The 18492-nt window shown below is 49.5% G+C and overlaps 1 protein-coding gene across 4 annotated transcripts in view; it reads left to right on the top strand.

Moving 5' to 3' along the window:
• Window positions 1–18492, top strand: part of LOC146863860 (uncharacterized) — a 661357-nt gene that overhangs the window by 285144 nt on the left and 357721 nt on the right. For all 4 annotated transcript variants that reach the window (XR_014969566.1, XM_085628573.1, XM_085628574.1 and 1 more), the window contains one exon: window positions 11019–11066. Coding sequence is in view for 3 of the 4 variants with exons in the window: in XM_085628573.1 (XP_085484699.1) it covers window positions 11019–11066 (48 nt within the window). In the remaining variant the exon portion in view is untranslated. The remainder of the gene's footprint in view (window positions 1–11018; window positions 11067–18492) is intronic.

An 18492-nucleotide genomic window follows, 5' to 3' on the forward strand; every position in this document is an offset into this window, starting at 1 on the left:
GTTCACGGTTACACGCACACGAATAAAGACATGTAATACCAAGCTCTTTGTGTGGTGTAGTCATTGGCAAGTACCTGGGAAGGACGCTACGCCACCTACTGTGAAAAGATTATTTTTATGTAAGATACTTAAAAATTTACTAAAAGGTATGTGTAAGATTCATTTTTTTGGAGATCAATTCTTTTTATTGGTTTATCAGATAAAAACAGTCGCATAATCAATGCACTGTGTTATTGCCTAAAATCTGGTGGCTGGCGGCAGGCAAGATTGGTGTGACCAGGAGAAAAAAAAATAGTAAATACAACAACCCTCACCACGCCAACCTATCCCTCCTCAAAATTGTAAGGTTTCATAAAGTAAATAGTGGCCACCACATTATTTCTCGTATGGCCGTACGTAGGTGTCCCTTGGGTCTGTACCTCGATCCCAGATTGTGGACATTAGTTTGTGGCCATCAAGATGCCTGGGTGATCAGGAAGCATATGTAGCAATTGAAGATTATTGTACCCAGGTTGTGAGCTCCGAAACCCTATAGGTGCCCCAGAGTGAGAGAACTGCCTGATGAGCTGCACCATAAGCAAGGGCCAACTGAAGGCCCCTCATAGATTTCAGAGGAGGGGTTTGGTAGGCCCAACAGGGTGTATGCAGACAAGCGCAGGATTTGTGTGTTGACTTTTTCCCAGTACTGGACCACCTTTGGGCAATCCCATGGCGACTGTAATAGAGTGCCTGTATTCCTACTGCTTCTCCAGCATTCACGGTTCTGTTCCAGGTTCTATTTTTGGACCAGGGTGATTGTCAAATCCAATATATACAAAGTTTATCTCAAAGCAAGTTTCAGTACTAGATGTGCAGTGTACTGAATGTTTTGCCTAATAGTAGATATCTTTCCAGTCCTTAGGTGTAAATCTACATTCGAGTTCCCTTTCCCATCTCTTCGGTCTTGCGTTCTTGTCTTGTGTTAGGGGAGGGCTAAGAGAGTGTATAGTTCTATGATGAGGCACCTATCACTGAGTTTAAGGAGGATGCACTTCTCAAAGGGTATCAGTGGCCTATGTGCTTGGGATTTGACAGAGGGGTCTCCTTCATTGAGATTATGGTCTTTCTTCAGGCTATCAAAGGGGATAACTCCACATGCATCAAATAAGCAGCATATATGCTTACTGCCTCCCACTTGCCACCAGGAAAAGCATTCCATCTGCGGATTATGGGTGAAGTCTGGATTGGTGAGAATGGGGGTCATTGGAAGTATCAGGCAATGTGAGGGATCCCCAGGCAACCCGCCCCGGTGGGTCTATAGGTGAAGTACCTTTACATGCATGGCTTCCTCCCATCCCGTATGTATTTTTGATTTTCATCTGCAGTGTTTGCAGGGAGTTTTGGGGTGGGGGTGGAACATGTACAGGATCTTGGGCAGTATAGCCATTTTTACCCTCACCACTATGCCCAGCCAGAAGAGGCAGCGATAACACCATTTTATAAGGTCAGATTGCACTTGAGTAAGGCAATTTTGCCAGTTGACCTCAGAGTTTCGTCTGAGAGACAGAGGGTGCAAGGTGGGCCCCCAGATAGGGAATATGGGTGCAGAGCTGTGTTTGGTGGTGTTGCATCACTGACAGGTTGAGTATCTGTGATTGTTGGCGGTTGACCTTGAAACCTGGGAATGCTCCAAAGTGGAGCGGCTCCACCACCAGGGAAGGCAGGGAGGACATAGGATTGGTGAGAGTCAGGATCACGTAATCTGCATATAAACTGATGGTATGTGGTGCGGCCCGAATGGGACACCGGTAATATTAGGGTCCTACCTGATTATGGGTGTGAGTATCTCAATGTAGACCGCAAACAGGATTGGTGATGATAGACCTCCCTGATGTGTTCCTCTTCATATAGGATATAAACCCAAGAACTCATTCACCTTCACCCTGGTCCATGGGGAGCTATAGACACCCTGGGCCCAGTGGCAGAATCGGTCTCCAAATTCAAAGCACTTTGGATTGATGGACCAAATAGGTGATATGTTGAATGCGTTGGGTAGTGTCCCCATAGTGTCTGTTAGGAATGAAGCCTGCTTGGTCAGGCCGGGAATATGGGAGGTCATTCTGTTTGCTAGGCTGGTTGTAAAGAGTTTTGCACCAATATTGGGGGGTGATTTATCTTTTCTGGGTTTGGGTAGTACCATGATGGAAGCTTCGAGCATCAGCTAGGTAAGTGTCCCTGTATCAGAGAAGGAAATAAATAGTGTGGCGAGTACTGGGGCAAGGACGTGTCAGAATGTTTTGTAAAACAGAGGTGAGAAGCCATCCGGGCCTGGGGATTTAATCAGTTTCAGCCACGCTATTGCCGAGATCACCCCTTCGGCTCCTCTAGTTTCTATGCTTGTGCGATGCAGAGCCTTGTTATTTTGGCATTATCTAAGTATTAGGGGAAAGTGTCATGATTGAGGTTCTGGTCAGAGTATAGGGATTGGTAAAACTCTTGAAATACCTCAGCTATTTGTCTGTCCTCTGTGACCTCGTCCCCCCTCCCTTTCCTTATCTTACCTTTGCTGTATTCCACCCTGTTGAGGTCCAAGCATTTGAACTGTGTGCGTTCCTTGTCTGGCTCACGCCATACCCTGGAGGCACTTGTGTGCTTATAGATGGTCTCTAGTTCCCTTACTGCTTACAATTAGTTGCCCTCTGACAACTGTCTTCAGCGCTTCTCAAAGCGTGGTCCTCTCTCCAGTGCCGTTGTTCTGTAGTTACGTAGTGAGAGCAGTGTTTATGGTCATGATATTGTTTGTGTCTTGGATGAAACTGTCTTGTAGCCTCCAGGCAATGGGGGCAGAGCGCATACTGTTCACTTACCTCACCAGTCTAATGGTGGCGTGGTCAGATAATGGCATCAATGTCCACCTCCTGGATGAGGGATGCCCAGAAAGTAGTCTATGTGTACTCAATGTCTCCGAGGTGGATGTACCTCCAAATGTCTTCCAGGCCGTAGTCTTGGATCCACCTCAAACCTTTTGCTGAGACTGCTCTGGTCTGATCAAACTGCTGGCCCGATTGGCTTAATCTGTTATTAAATGCTAGATTTAAATTGTCGCCCACCAGAACAGCTGCATCCGGGGACTGAATAGTATCCAATGGGGCCTACTCTATAAATCGTTCCTGTTGCTCTGTGGGAGCCTTTATAGAAGCAATTGTGAACAAAAGAGACCCGATTGCGATATACCCATAAGTGACCTTTAATTTCAGCACTTTTCCCCAGCACTTTGCCTCATAAACCCTGGGAGAGGAATATGTTTGTCTCCTGGAGCAGGCATTTGTTGCTTCCACTGTGCTCCATGAGAGACAATATCACAGCCCGCTTAGTCTGTGTTTTAGGCCTCTGGCATTGAGTTATCGAAAGGGATAGGGATGTGTTGGACCTTTGGGTTTGCATTGTGTGTGGGGGGGCTAGACCCCCCTATGTACAAGTATGTGTCAGGGGCCCCGGTAGAATTACAATGTGAAGTGTGGGTCGCCTAGTGTCAAGAGAGTCAAACACAAACATTCCCCAACAAAAAGAAAAACTAGTATTACCACATAGTAAATAGAGAACAGAAAACTGAATCTATCGAGTGGTGCTCGACCAGGAACATGGAGAACGCCTATGCATGAATGGATGAAGGAGTCCTTTCTACATATCCCCTTCCCCCTGGTCTGAATCAGGAGGGAGAGAGGCATTGCACAACTTGGCATGTTGTCTGGAGTTGCCTTGGGAGGAGTCTCAAGGCTGATTTGAGCTGCTTCATGTTTTTTTAGGGTTTATCCAGGGCCACCCTGCACCCTTGTGCAATCATGCAAGGAACTGGGCACAGACGCATAATTTCTTTTGAGTGCCTGCACCAGTATGAGGCCAGAGGGACCCTGCCAGCAAATGCTGAACATCCTCCGGCCGCAGGCTCAGGATTCAGTGAGCCTCAGAGGGTGTCTTTGGCTGGTGCAGTTACACCTCTCAGCAGAAAATGATCCTAAATGGGTACCCCCAGCTCTTTAGTGTGGTGGAATTCTGTGATTGTCTTGAAATTGGTGTAGAGTGAGTGTCAATAGATCTTAAAGAATGAAATCCAGTTCCAGCTATATTGACGGGGCTGGAGGTCTCTAGCTTTCTTAAGTATTTCCTCCTTCAGCTTAAAATTGTGTACGCACCCCTTAATGCATGGTGGGCATGCATTGTTGCTCCCTGGACGGCCAACTTGTTGGACTCTGTCAGGTTGTAAGTGACTACACTCTTAGCAGCCTAAGATGTGCAGGAAGAGGGCCCTCATGTAGCCCGCATTTTCCTTGCCCTCAATTCTGCTTGGCACCCCGCGCAGTCAAATTTTAGTCTGCCGTGACCTGTTTTTATGGTCTTCTGTGTGGGTTTTGAGGTATGCTTGGCATTCTTGTAGTCCGAGCACTTCTTGTTGAAGAATCTCAACGTCTTCACCCCAGGCAGTCTCATTGTCTTCCAAGTGGAATGCACTGTCTCCCAGTTAGCCCAGGTCACATTTCATGGTCTGTAGTTCCTGTGACAGGTCCTGTTTTTACCATTTGATTTTGAAGGGTCACAGAGGGATTTGGGTAAGGCCCGCGTAATCGGGACGGCATCTTGTCCATTGTCCTCCATGGCTGGGGAGCTGGAACGCTTGGGGACCTCTTTGGAAGAGGAGAACCTTATTATGTAATGCAGGTTGTGGTCTTTCTTGCCTTTAGAGGTTGCCATTTGGGCAGCAAGGGGGCCCCCTCAACCTGGCGGGCCCACCACGTGTTGAGAAAATCCCAATTATTCAGGACTATTGAGTAGTTGTGGAAGGTGGCCAGGCAAGTTTTGCAGGCATTGTACACTGGTCTACCTCTAGTGAGGTGCCACCTAAATGGTGAGGTAATGTCTTTATTATAGCTCCCCTGGACACCGGGCATTCAGTCAGCGCTTGTGCACAGGCTGCCAGATATCAACGAGAGTCACTGGGGAAGTGTGTTGAGGCACAGTATTGGTTGCTTGCTTCTGCCCTTCCTTCTCTCCTGACCCCAAGGACCGCAGCATGCGTCGGCTCCCACTGGGTCAATAGCGCCCCCACCTTCCGGACCAGCAAAAGCAGCATGAGCTGCCCGGGCCTCCGGCAGACCAAAGCCAGCCCTGGGAGTTATTTTTATCTCAGGCTCCTGTTGTAGCTCCTGCAGCACCTCCAACACTCCATGCACTGCCCCCACATTAAGGCTCCACATGCGGCAGGTTAGCGGAGGAGACAGGAAGTGCCAATCCGGTATAGCAGGGCGTGCCCTAGGTGTCCCAGTCAGTATCGGCATGGGAAGTACTCACAGATCAGGCATCCAGTTAACCCATCGTGGCACCCTCTTATGGGCTTGTGGTGTGCTTGACTGTACTGAAGTTCCAAGAGCCCCGGGGCACAGTGAGGGACCCACACCCCTGTACAGTACCGCCTGTAGGCCTCGCACGCCACCCCTCCCATCGGCTCTGCCGTTCTCAGGCGACGCACAGAGAGGAGCACCGACAGAGCACAGGTAAGTCGATCCCCAAGGAGGGTCACTTGTCACTCTGTAGCAGCGTGCATTCCACGCGTGGTCTTCTAGCAATGTGAGGTGGGCGGCTCTGAACCCCTCACTGAGCCGTGACTACAATCTTGAATGGTCTCTGCCTTTAGAGTCAGGGGCGCAACTAGACCTGAACTTCGGGAGGTGGTCTGAGTCTCCCAGCCAGGCCTGGCCCTAGCACTGGTTGCGCACGGTGCAACAGTCTTTTTCGGCACTCCTCCCCCATTTCCTCTTCTCCATGAATTCCCTCTCTACCACTCACCAACAATGCACCTCATCTCTCCATAGCCCCTTTCTGACAAACATTTCATTTTTTTATAGGGCTACTAGTAGTTTACTCACACTCATTTCTGTGATCTGCTTGGTACACGTTCTTTGTAGAAGGCACATTAACCCTCTGTGCTGTGTGGGTGACAGGAGTTCCCATGTGAGTGCATGGTGAGCGACGCGACAATGTGAGAGTAGGGTGAGAGGAGTGACTGCAGAGTGAGTGAGGTGACCATATGAATTTGGGTGCGGATGTAAGTGCCGAGTGGGACAAATGAATGTTGGTTAGTGATAAGCTTGTTTGAGTGAGATTGCAGAGTGTGCACTGAAGCGGACAGGTGAGTGAAGTGTCCCATGAGTGCAGAGTGAGTAGTGTGCTCATGTGACTGCAGGGGAGGTACAGGGTGAACAGCGCAAGTGCATTGTGAGTGCAGTGATCACTGTGAGTGCAGAGTGAGCAGTGTGCTCATGTGACCGCAGGGTAAGTGGAGTGAGAACAGTGTGAGTTCATGCCGAGTGGCATAAGTGCTGTGTAGTCATGGTGAGTGCAAGGTGAATAGTGTGAGTGCATGCGATCAGTGTGAGTGCATTATGTAGGAAGGTGGAATCTGACTATATGGTTGCCCCCACTTTTTTCCTGGTGTTTGAATGGTTTTTGACTAGTCTGGCTGGGATCCTGCTATCCAGGACCCCAGCCTATCTGCTTACTCTCTTAAATGATTGGTGTGCATATTAGATGCACTAGTGATTGGATACTGTGGTACCTTATGAGCCCCTAGTATATGGTACCTTAGGTACCTAGGGCATTGGTACTTCACAGGCCTACCAGGGGCTGCAGCATGTATTATGCCACCCCTGGGAAGCATTCACAATCTGACACCACAGCCCTGCTACTGCAGCCTGTGTGAGGTAGTGTTAGCACTCCTCACTGAGGTATAGGTTCCTATATCTCACCATACACACACATATAAACCTATCAGTCACCCCTCTAGCAGGCCCTAACAATCCTGAGGGCAGGGTGCTTGGTTTACTATGTGAGGGGGTGCTTCTGCCTGAGCAGGACCCCTCTGCAGCTAGCAGAGTCTATTCTCTACTGCTGTTTGTGGATGCAGTTAAACCATATACTCGTAAGTGCATTATAACCTCGCGGTAAATGCTAACTTTGGAATGACTGCATCAAAACATGTTGTGTTTGGTGTCAAACAACTTGGAATCCTACCCCCACACCAGTAACTGGTGTGGGAGTAGGATCCCACCCTTCTAGAGGGGACGACATGTACCCACTGTACTACACGGTAGAAATCTTCAAGAGCCCTGGCATCACAAAATGGATGCCACCAGCACAGACACCGGGCTGCCCTCCTGCTGCTGACCGAAACTCGCAGTGGAGGAAGTCCAACAAAGGGTATCCTGTCACAGGGAGGTGTTACCACCTCCCAGACAGGATTTAGTGTATTGGAGCTGGGTGGGTGCACTCTTAGAGTGCCTTTGAAGTCCTGCACTGGGGGAGCAGTAGGCTCCTCTGTGCATATGCCAGCTCAAACCGGTTCAGGGGCTACCTGCCCCTGCTCTGGCGCGAAACTGGACAAAGGGAAGTGGGTGTAACCACCCACTACCCTGACCCTCCTAGAGGAGTGGTCATAGAGCTAGTCCCTCCCCTATCTTCACTATAAGATACCAAGCATTGCCAATGCAATTCAGATTACACCTGGACAACGCTCTACAAAGAAGAATCCTGGCCCTTCGACGTTCCACTATCTCTGGAAGACTGAAGAATCTCCCTTGGAGTCAAGGAGTGACTCCCCTGCTTGGCAGGCACCAGTAACTTGATCAACGGTTGCAAACTTCACCGCTCCCGCCGGAGTATGAAGTCCCTGCGTCCCCTGAAGCGGATTTCCTGACCTCTCGACGGCCATTTTGAGTCCCCAGCGAAGCTGTGGCGTCTGGACCCCACGAGTGACGAGGAACAACAATACCAGGGAACCGTGCACTGCTTTCGAGTGCAAACCCTAAACAACGTTCTACGAACTTGTGCTTTGGACCATCTGTAGTCCAAGTCCCTAGCAGGTCTGGTACCGAAAATCAGCGGCCTACCCCGTCCCGAGTGACCGTGGGCTCCTGTGGAACTTTTCCTTCAAAGGTGTCTTTGCGGTTGCTTGCCCGGTGGCTAGTGACTCACCCGAAGACTTTCTCAACAACTTCAAGGGCTCTCCTGGTTGCTCCGGGCCTGCCCTCACTTACCCTTGCTGGGTAAGTCCATCAGACCTTGCTGGTCTGCACCATTTTCAATCTTCACTCCACACGAGACTTGCAGTTGCCAAGGCTTGTTGGCTCCAATCCGGCTGGCGACACCGTCATCAGCTGCAGACGTCGTGGGACCTCCCGAATCCAGGTGCTGGTCATCGTCGATCACTCCTGGACCTCGTGAGCAAAGAGACAAATCACCATCGACGACCTGAAGCGAAGCGACATCAGTGGTCATCCATCCTGCTGGCCACCGGTCACTGGCAAGTGACTTTGAACTCTGTCCCCTCAATTTTCAGGTCCTCTTCAACTTCAATCCATCTTCGGATTCCAGCGGACACATCTCCAGTCGTCACAAGCAGCAAGTCTTCAGTGGTCCCAATTGAAAACAGCATCGCGACCCGACACCAAAAGACACCTATGCACCCGCCTTCCGTGGGTGAGGTAACTCATGCACTCCGGTGCCCAAGTGTGTGTTGGCCCTCGAAATACTTACCCTGTAAGTGGCTTGCTTGTTGACTTTTCCGAAGTGCCCTAAAACTTTAAATTACAAACCGCGACTTGTGCCATTGAAACCTGTAGGAAACCCACGGCTGTGTTTAGACACTGCACGCGTCTCCTGTGGGCTGATTACTTACCTGCTACCATTGCAGAAGTAAAGCCCCAGCGATTCCCAAGGCCCTAGGCCTTTTCATTTTGCAAGTCGAGTTTGTTAAACCATTTTTTTAGTATATGGTCTGGTACGCCCCTAGGGCTACAGCCATATTTGTGCTTAATTTATTGAGAAGTGTTGACATTTGAATGTGTATCTGGGTTCTAATCTCATAAAGATATTAGTAGAGTGTATCTAAGAATAAATACATATATATTTGATATATATACCTGTGTGGTGTCCTTTTCATTTGGTAATTCAAGAGATTATAAGGTAAAACAAGCTGCTTTACATTCCTCAGAGACTTAGCCTGAAGGCTGCTCTCCACAGCTACCACTAGGATAGCTTTCTTTAAAAGGTTGTCTTAAACCTATCTACCAAGAGTCGAATTGGACTCGTGCAAGGTGGCCACTATAACTAGTGACCAGCATATGCCAGGCCAACTTCTCACACATTGCGATTGCTGTGAGTGCAGGGTTAGTGTGGAAGTGAAGGGCGAGACTGAGTATGGAGTTGTCTGAATGCAGGGTGCATTCCCAGACACTTGAAGTAACTCAGCATGTTATTGAGGGCTGACATAGGATATCAGATATAAGTTAAACTATTGCTGTTATGGCATTATTCAGAGACAGGGCAGGACTGGCTGTAGCAGGCACCGGGCATTTTCTCAGTGGGCCGGAAGGGGGGGGCCATTTTTGGTACAGGGGGCCGGTTTTGTATCAGCCCCGTGTACCAAAAGCAGCTTCAGTGTTTTCCATGCGCACCCCTCCAGGCCCTCCCTCTGGGCCCCTCCCCTTCCTCATGGCCGGTCTGACTCAATTGCCAAGGCCGATTTGCGTTCCCAGTCGGCCCTGCTCAGGGATCGAGGGTGGAGGAAGTAAATAATGTTCTCATCCTGCAACAAACTTCCAGTCTTGTGATTCGGGTTGCCAGCTCATTATATTGATGTCCCAGAAATTATAAAAATACGCAGTCCCTCAAAGCCTATTTTCAGCACTTACCTGTACATACTTGGAACAGCAAATAGAAATAGAAATAATTTTTAATTGTGTTCTAAGGCTGCCTGAATGATCCATGACTGATAATTAAATGGAACAAAGACAGAAAAGTCACATTACAAATGAATACATATGATTTTATTTATAACCCTATTAGTGTCAAGAGGAGGCCTTTGCAGGCTCTTTAAACAACAAATGGCTGGTATTTTCTTTTGGCAACCCAACATTATATTCCTCTTCACGAAATGCGTGCTCACACTACAACAGTAATTGTAAAATACAAATGTAAGGAATAGGCCATGGGTCTTCAAACTGGGGGCGGGCCTACCTTAGGGGGGCATCAGGGGAACCCTGGGGGTGCTCCAGGCTCTGGACAAAAGGAGCATTAGGCTTTGTAATGGCCCATCACTAACGTCTTTTTTCATTTATATCCTAAGTGGGAGTATGTGTCGAAAGGGGAGGGACTCCAGATTTTCTTCACCACCCCCAGCTACTCACGGTGTTTACTTTTAATAGATGCAATTTATTAGAATAAATGTGAAAAATTCTAAAGGGGGCCAATGCACTGTGGGGGAAGGGGGTGCACAGTATTAGAAAGTTTGAAGACCACTAGAATAGGCAGAGTAGGTGCCCAGGGGGTACGGAAACTAGAAACAAACTAAGCCTGGTTAAACAGTTTACAAACGTATGAAAAAATGCAAATGGTTTTCCAAAAAGCTGTGAAAAACTCGGGTGCCGGAGATAAGACTCCAGAAACTGCCCAGCCGAGCCCACAGCAGCTCGAAACTGAGCAGCCCGGGCTGAGACACATGACGGGGGACTGAAGCCCTTTCAGCCCTATGGGCCTTGCGCGCCTGCTCAGAGTCCCCCCCACGCAAAACAACCATGGCGGGCACATGGAGCCATCCTGCTGCCTGGACATTGAGGCTTCATACCTCTCCTCTTCTGGCAAATGGAGGGGCATGTTGAGTATCTCACACGCCTGCCATCTTGGCCACACACCCTACGATTCATTTCTTAACAAACTTTTGCACAGCCTTCTAGAAATCTGAAATAGTGATACAGCAAGGGGGATTCACATTGCAGGTAAGAGTAATTACTTCCAATTTGATGCAACGTCAGGCCATTGTTAAATAGTTGTGTCCTGGAGCTCTGGTGATATACAAAATGAAGATGCAAATCTCAGTACTTACAGAGCAGTGGAAACTGACCAGCTGTAATCGATCTATATCTGACGGAAGTGACAAGCTGCAAACAGTGCAAGTAAAACATCTCCTTTTCTGTTCTTATCTTACCCAGGATCAAGGAGGAGTTTGTTCCATCACCAAGGGAATGTCGGCTGGAAAGGTAATTATTTACGCAGAGTTACACTCCTGCCAAACGAAACACCTTTACCTTTCTATAGGGGAAACCCCTGTAGGTTCACATTCCCAACCAAAACACCTTTACCTTTCTATATTCGACAGATCGTTTGGTTTTGTGACAGTGCACCTGGTTTAGTCGTTAAAGTTCTAATCTTGACTACTTGTGTTATATTTTTTCACAAAACATGCTATTTTATAAATGATATGGTCTTTCTTCTATATCTTAAATATTTGTTATGTTACGTTATAATGGTCTTGTAAAGCGTGTTAATACCAGTTGGAGTATTGGCGCTATTATCCAGAAAATACTAAACACATAACATGGCAATGAGTCTAATTTTCCTGAAAACCCTGGCATATATTTGAAATAGTCTGAATTTTAAAAGTTTGGATTGAGATTTCAAATGGTCAGGCAGTTCATTCCACCATTTAGAGGTTTAGTAGGAAAATGTTCTTCCACCCCAGTTTTCTTTCTTTTATTCTCTGCACTTGTACTTTGTTAGCTGTGCTTCACCGTAGAGTTCTCATGGGTGAGTACCATTTAAAAGTATCTTGAAGAAAGCATGGACCATGTTTGTAAAGCCCTTTATGGACCCAACAAAGAACTTTAAATTGGACACGTGCCGTAATAGGGAGCCAGTAGAGTTCTGTGATGGATTTCGATACCGAACAGAATTTGGGTAGATTAAATAGAACTCTGGTGGCTGATGTTTTTTCAAGACTCGAGAATGTGCTCCCTCCAGTAAGGCATTAAAGTAGTCAATCTTTGAAATGACCAGTGCCGAGATCACTGTTTTCCTAAGCTCATGCGGGAGATATATTAAGATTTCTTTTTAAATGTTTAACATTAACAAACAGGAAGATGTTACCTGATTAGAGTGCTCAACAAAAGTCAGTTTATTGTCGAACACCACACTCAAATTTCTAGCCTTCTAAACTGGAATTGGCAGAGATCTAGACTTTGTAGCCACCAGGAATTGTTCCAGAGGGTATTGCTGGTACCGAATAACAGCTCCTCCATTTTATTACAGTTGAGTTTTCAAAAATTCTGGACCATCCATTGAGCAATATCAAGGCATGCATGCATTAAGCTGGGGTGCTACCTTTTCTAAGTATGAGGAGACTGACACTATTAATTGGGTGTCATCCGTGTATTAGCATACTGAGAACCCAAAGGAATTAATCAGATGGATGAGAGGTGTGACATACACATTAAAAAGGGTAGGGCTCAGGGATGAACCCTGAGGGACCCCACAAGGTAAAAATGTTATATTTAAGCTTTTAAATAGCTTTTACTGAGTTTTGAAAAAGAAGTACAGAACTCCAGACAGGCATCCCCCTCCTCCCTCTGGCCCTTCCCCCACCTCCAGTGACAGTCATTGAGTGCATGAGTTCTGTAAGACCATGTTCCAACCCCTCTTCCTTTTCAGGCATACTGCCTTTGTACTAGCACATAGTGGCCAATGTCCAATAAACCCAGAGCTCGTACTCTTGTAGGACAGTAGATGCCTCTATTATCCTAATTTAGATTACATAACCTTGAGTTCCACATTTTGTTACCGAATTGCATTTCCACTTATTTTGTTTGACACCTTTTCATGAGCGATGAAGCGCCAGAGACGTTGGAGCCAGTTTTGATTAGTAAGATTACTTCTTGTGGTGTTATTCTAACTCCCTACTTCCATTACCTTCTACAGCAGTGTGTTGCAGTAACCTGTGAGAGTTCATGTGTGGTGTATATATATAATTTGCGATATCTTCGGCTGTAGGAACAATGTTTGCATTTGTATATTCTTCCCTACACTCCTCTTTATTCCTAAACCTGCAGCAGCTCCAATTTATGTGTAAGTAATCTCCATTTTGCAGCTATGTCCCCGTCTCACCCACATTTACTACAAAGACGTAGACCTACGTGTCCGGTGAGCCTCACAGTTGTGGCGGAGACCTCTGCACAGAAAAGAAAGTAGTGGCGGAAGTGTCCGCAAGTAGGATAGTGAATAGGATTTTGTAATATATGGGTAGGACTAGTGTGGTACTACTCATGCACTACAAAAGTTAATATTACTGTGGTATCACTCACGTACTACATTATGCAATTCTACTGTGGGATTACTCATGTACTACAAAATGCAATTCTACTGTGGGATAGTTTGTGAATGAAGCTCACTGTTTCAGCACTTCTCAGCTGCAGACTTTTAAAATCTCCCAAAAATTAGCACTGCTGATGATAATGCTGCATCCGCTGCTCTCCTCACTGCTTATAAGTAATCCTTGACTTTAAAAGGCTAACTCGGTGTAAGGCCCAGCCCAGATGAGAAGATTAATGATGTAAGACTTGGTCATTTATTCAGAAGCAGTGACCTTACCGGGAAGACCAGGAGTCTGATCACCCAAGGATGTTAGAGCTCAAAAGACAATACCCTCTGCTGTACTAGGGACCACACTGCCCCTTGGACACCCCAACTGCCCCTTGTATGTTTGGAAAGGGCACACGTGAAACCTTCCAGTGCTGCATTGTGTGCCCAGCCAGCACACCCTTACCAGCAGAGCCTGGCACATTCCATCTTTTTGTTTGTTAATATAGTGTCGTCATTGGCATCCATTGTACGCCCCTCCCAAATTATATATACATTTCCCAATAATAATCACACAGCACAGTTTGTTAGATTGGGTACAAATGCCGCAGGTTTGTTACATACACCGTTATGTAATGGTGGGTTATCTTACGGGCGATCCAAGGGCAGGCAAGCAACTGGGCTGCCTGCCCGCCTGATGAGCCGGGCAGCACTGGAGTGAAACCAGCCTCTGCTGCCCTACCCGTGATTCTCTTACAGGATCACGTGACCATTGGTAACTTCTTACTCACGCCTCTTCCAGGGCGGAGCGTCGCATAGCAACCCCCCGGTTGTTCAGGCCCCCAACCGCCCAAAGGACTAGCGGGGCGCCGATACGGCATCCAGGACCCTCCCATGAGGCTCCGCGGATTTGGCTCAGGCACCCCCTATGGTGCCGCGCAGAGGTACCCTTTGTACCGGCCTGCTTCCAGATCGCCCTGTAACTCCACCTGCAACGAAAAAGGAAATCATTAAAATATTCACTACCAACCCCCCCCTGCCACCACCACGCCAGGTAAGCGGAAGGGAGGGATGCGGCAAGCGTGGCAAAGAGGGCGACCTCATGGCTGGGGAGGGCTATATAGCCTCCCCTTTAGCCACGATGCACCCCGTAAGGGATGCCTACCGCGTCACACCCAGGGAGGAAGAGGGGGGACTCACCGGAGTCCCTGCCCTGCCCCCGAGGGGGGGGGGGGCGGGGAGGGGCTCTGGTGCCCAGCCGACACTAGAGCACCGACCGCTCTATTGGCCCCCTGCGGGTTCCGCGGTCAGCGGCATAGTGTCGTCATTGGCATCCATTGTACGCCCCTCCCAAATTATATATACATTTCCCAATAATAAGCACACAACACGGTTTGTTAGATTGGGTACAAATGCCGCAGGTTTATTACATACACCGTTATGTAATGGTGGGATATCTTACGGGCGATCCAAGGGCAGGCAACCAACTGGGCCGCCTGCCCGCCTGATGAGCTGGGCAGCACTGGAGTTAAACCAGCCTCTGCTGCCCTACCCGTGATTCTCTTACAGGATCACGTGACCGTTGGTAACTTCTTACTCAAGCCCCTTCCAGGGCAGAGCGTCGCATAGCAACCCCCCGGTTGCTCAGGCCCACAACCATCCAAAGGACTAGCGGGGCGCCGACACGGCATCCAGGACCCTCCCATGAGGCTCCGCGGATTTGGCTCAGGCACCCCCTATGTTGCCGCTCAGAGGTACCCTTTGTACCGGCCTGCTTCCAGATCGCCCTGTAACTCCGCCACAGCTCTGGAGGTGGCCCCCGTCACCGCCAGGGCCCCCCACCACAGCTGTAGCCTACCTGCAACCTCTCATCTCTAGCACCTCGCTCAGGTCTAAAAGAAAAAGGTCCATGCCAACTGGTGACAAGTGCACCCCATCTTTGTCAAAGTACCCTTTCACATTCTCTTTGATCATCTCATGTCTTATGAAACCTAGGCCCCTCCGGTCAGCAAACTTGCTCATTGCTCCATTGAGACGCCTCCGGGAATGCTCCACTGCCTCAACTGATTTGGCCCCTTGCCACGTTCTGCGTGGAATCATCTCCGACCAGAGGACATTGCACTGCCCTACGCGCTTGCAGATCTCGCCTAGGTCCCTTTTCATGGCCTGCTGAAGACGCCTTCTACCCAGAGCAATGAGGTAATTCACACCCAGGTGAATCACTAAGATTTTGGGGGGAGCCCCCTGTGCAACCAGTCTCTTCTCCAGTCTGTTCTGGAGCCCGCTCCATCTCATGCCAGGGAAACCCATCCACTCAAACTTTGTCTGTGGGAAGCGCCTCATTCAGTTCCGATGCGACGCCCATTGGGCCACCCTGGAGATAAATGAATGCCCGATCACCCACACCGGTAGCCCTAGTAAAACAAGAGACACGGTTTACACCCCATATCATTTAATAACTCTGTAAAATACACGCACAATAAAACAACAACCACTACAACTCACTGCACACAAAGAATTGGCAAGATACCTCACGGGCAAACGTATCGTTTATAGCTCGAGGGGCCTGAGGACCACGTCAATCCCTTGCCCCGCCTGGTCAGTCTTTGACCTCCGGAGTCGGATCGACAGGGAGTCTGTGATGGACACATCTAAAATGCCTAAGGCATCCCCTGAACTGTCGGTCTTGGACCTAGCCACCAGCTCACTAATTCGGCAAGTGCAGAAAAAAGCCAAACAGAAAGCAGCCGCGAAGAGGGTAGCCTCGTACTTGGAATAGGTAACCCCCTTCAGCGCGCCCAGCATGCCCATGAGGATGTTGAAATCAATGGGGGCCCTGTTGTCCGGAACCCAGGGCTCATCCCTAGCCCACCCCTTGAGAGCAGCCCTTATGGCGAAAGATTTCGTTGGGTCTATCCCCCCTGACAGCTTGGCGTCGTGGCTTACCGCCGCCAGGTTTCTACGGACCCATGAGTGGCTCTTCCCATGCTCCCTTGCCCACACCACAAATGCCCTGACTCTACCCTCAATTGGTGCAGCAGAAATACCCAGTGAATGAGACACAGTCCTGAAGGTAGCCATGTGTGCGCCATAATGCTGCCTGGTGCCCCCATGGTTCTCAGTCGTTGGCCCACTGCAGGATTCTCTTGGTGATTTTGCGCCTGCGCCAGGCGTTGGGCCACTCCTGGGCACACCAGTTCTCGCCCAGGATTGCCCCAAAGCCCTTCCTATCCGAGGCATCCGTGAATAGGTAGAGCTCCTGACTGTCCACCCATGGTTTCCGCCATATCACCGTCCCGTTGAACTGGGAGAGGAAGTCATCCCACATGGCGAGGTCCTGCTTCAAACCTGTCCCTAGTTTGACCCAGTGGTGCTTCTTTTTAACTCTTGCTGTGGCCCTTGCTAATCTCCGAGCAAAAACCCTCCCAACGGGGATGACCCTGGCTGCAAAGTTAAGTTTTCCTAAAAGGCATTGGATGTCGCCCAGGGTAGCCTTGTCTTTCCCCAGCAATGCCTGAATCTCCTGACGCAAAGCCTGTACCCTGTCTGCAGGGAGTTTGGACTCGCCCTTGACCGTGTCCAACTCCATGCCTAAAAATATCAGTACTTGCGCCGGACCCTCAGTTTTGCCAGGTGCTAGCGGCACACCCAGGTGTTTTGCCAAGTTTTGGAAACACTGCAGTGCTCTAGCGCACTCCTGCGTGTCAGCACCCCCAATAAACAAGAAGTCGTCAAGGTAGTGGGTCACTCCCTCTACCCCGAACTTTTTCATTAGGACCCATTGAAGGAAAGAGCTGAAAGCCTCGAAGTACGCGCAAGACACTGAGCAGCCCATGGGCATGCACCTGTCTTAGAAAACTTTGCCCTGCCACTTGAAGCCCAGGAGGTGTTGGCTTTCGGGGTGGACCGGCAGCAGTCTGAATGCTGACTCTATGTCTGATTTAGCCAACCACGCTCCCTTCCCTGCCCTCCTGATCATGTCCACCTCCAGGTCTAGGGAGCAGTAGGACACCGAACACCTCCCTTCCTCCAACCAAAAATTAACAGAGTCCCCCTCCGGGTACGACAGGTGCTGGATCAGCCTGAATACCCGGGCTCTTTTTTTGGCACTACCCTTAGAGGGGAGATTACGAGATGCGGAAGGGGTGGGGTGGGGTGCTGAAAGGGTCCGCCACCCTCCCCAGGCCCACTTTCTTCTTTATTTTAGCCATCACTATCTCAGGGTGGTCCCTCGCTGATTTGAGGTTCTCTGCCTCCCTGCTCACTAGGGGGCCTAGGTATGGGATTCGAAAACCTTTCACAAAGCCTTCCGCGAGGAGGGTGCCATCTTTGTTGTTGGGGTACCCATGGATCAGGGGAAGGAGGTTGGCAATGCTAATGGGGGAGGGACCCTTACCCGGAGTGGGAGGGTCCACCCCATGGGGCGCGTGGCAGCCTGTGTTGCAGTTGGGAGGCGAAAAGGTGCTGGGTGGTGTGGTGGGGACTTGGGCAGGGCAGCGCTTACTTGTCCTGTCGTGCCGGTGGCTGACCCGAGCTGTCTCGCTTGGAACAGGAGGAGGCAGGGTTGGGGGCCCCACACTTACTGCAGTTGTGTGCGAACCTGCATGCTTTGCCCCATTAACAGCAGCCGGCGTTGAATAGCCTGTAGGTCCCGTTGAACAGTGATCTATTGCCTGGCTTCCGGCCCCCTCCCCGGCCCCCCCGAAAGGGTTTCCTTGTCTGTCCCTTCCCTTCCTGATTTGTGTCTTTGCTCTTGTCACTATTAGAGGTGCTGGGCTTAGCTGTCCCTTCCACTGCGCGCTTACCCATGTGCATGACCCAAAGCCTCACCTCTAGTTGGTCCCACTCTAATTCCGGGCAGATGGCTCTCTTTTTCCTAAAGTCACAGTCATAGCGGTACCAGCCCATTCCCCCACTATTCGCGGCCTCTTCAGTGATAATGCTTGCATATTGAAATAGCCCTGGCCCTTGGTCCGGGAACCTTTCCATTATTACCGCCGCCAGAATGGCGAAGGCTTGTCCCCATGTGCCAATGTTCTTTTCAGGCCAGGTTTGAAAGTGCACTTTCTTATCATCCTCCTTGGCGCCCATCTTCCTAGTGTCGACCCCCTCGGCCCCATGCATGAGTAGGGTGAAAATGTCAATAAACTCTCTCCGCCAGACACCTTCTTTTGGCTGCCAAGGGCACTTCCCACCACAAAGAGCAGCGGCTGGATAGTAGCGGTGCCATAGTGACCAAGGGCTTTGGCACTACAGCGAGGGCTGACACTGTTGGTGGCGCCGCCGGTGAGACCACAATGGGTGTGTTGGGTGCGTTCACCGCCGGGGGTAAGG

The sequence above is a fragment of the Triturus cristatus genome, chromosome 2_1, assembly GCF_964204655.1.
Source record: "Triturus cristatus chromosome 2_1, aTriCri1.1, whole genome shotgun sequence".
Classification (NCBI taxonomy): domain Eukaryota; kingdom Metazoa; phylum Chordata; class Amphibia; order Caudata; family Salamandridae; genus Triturus; species Triturus cristatus.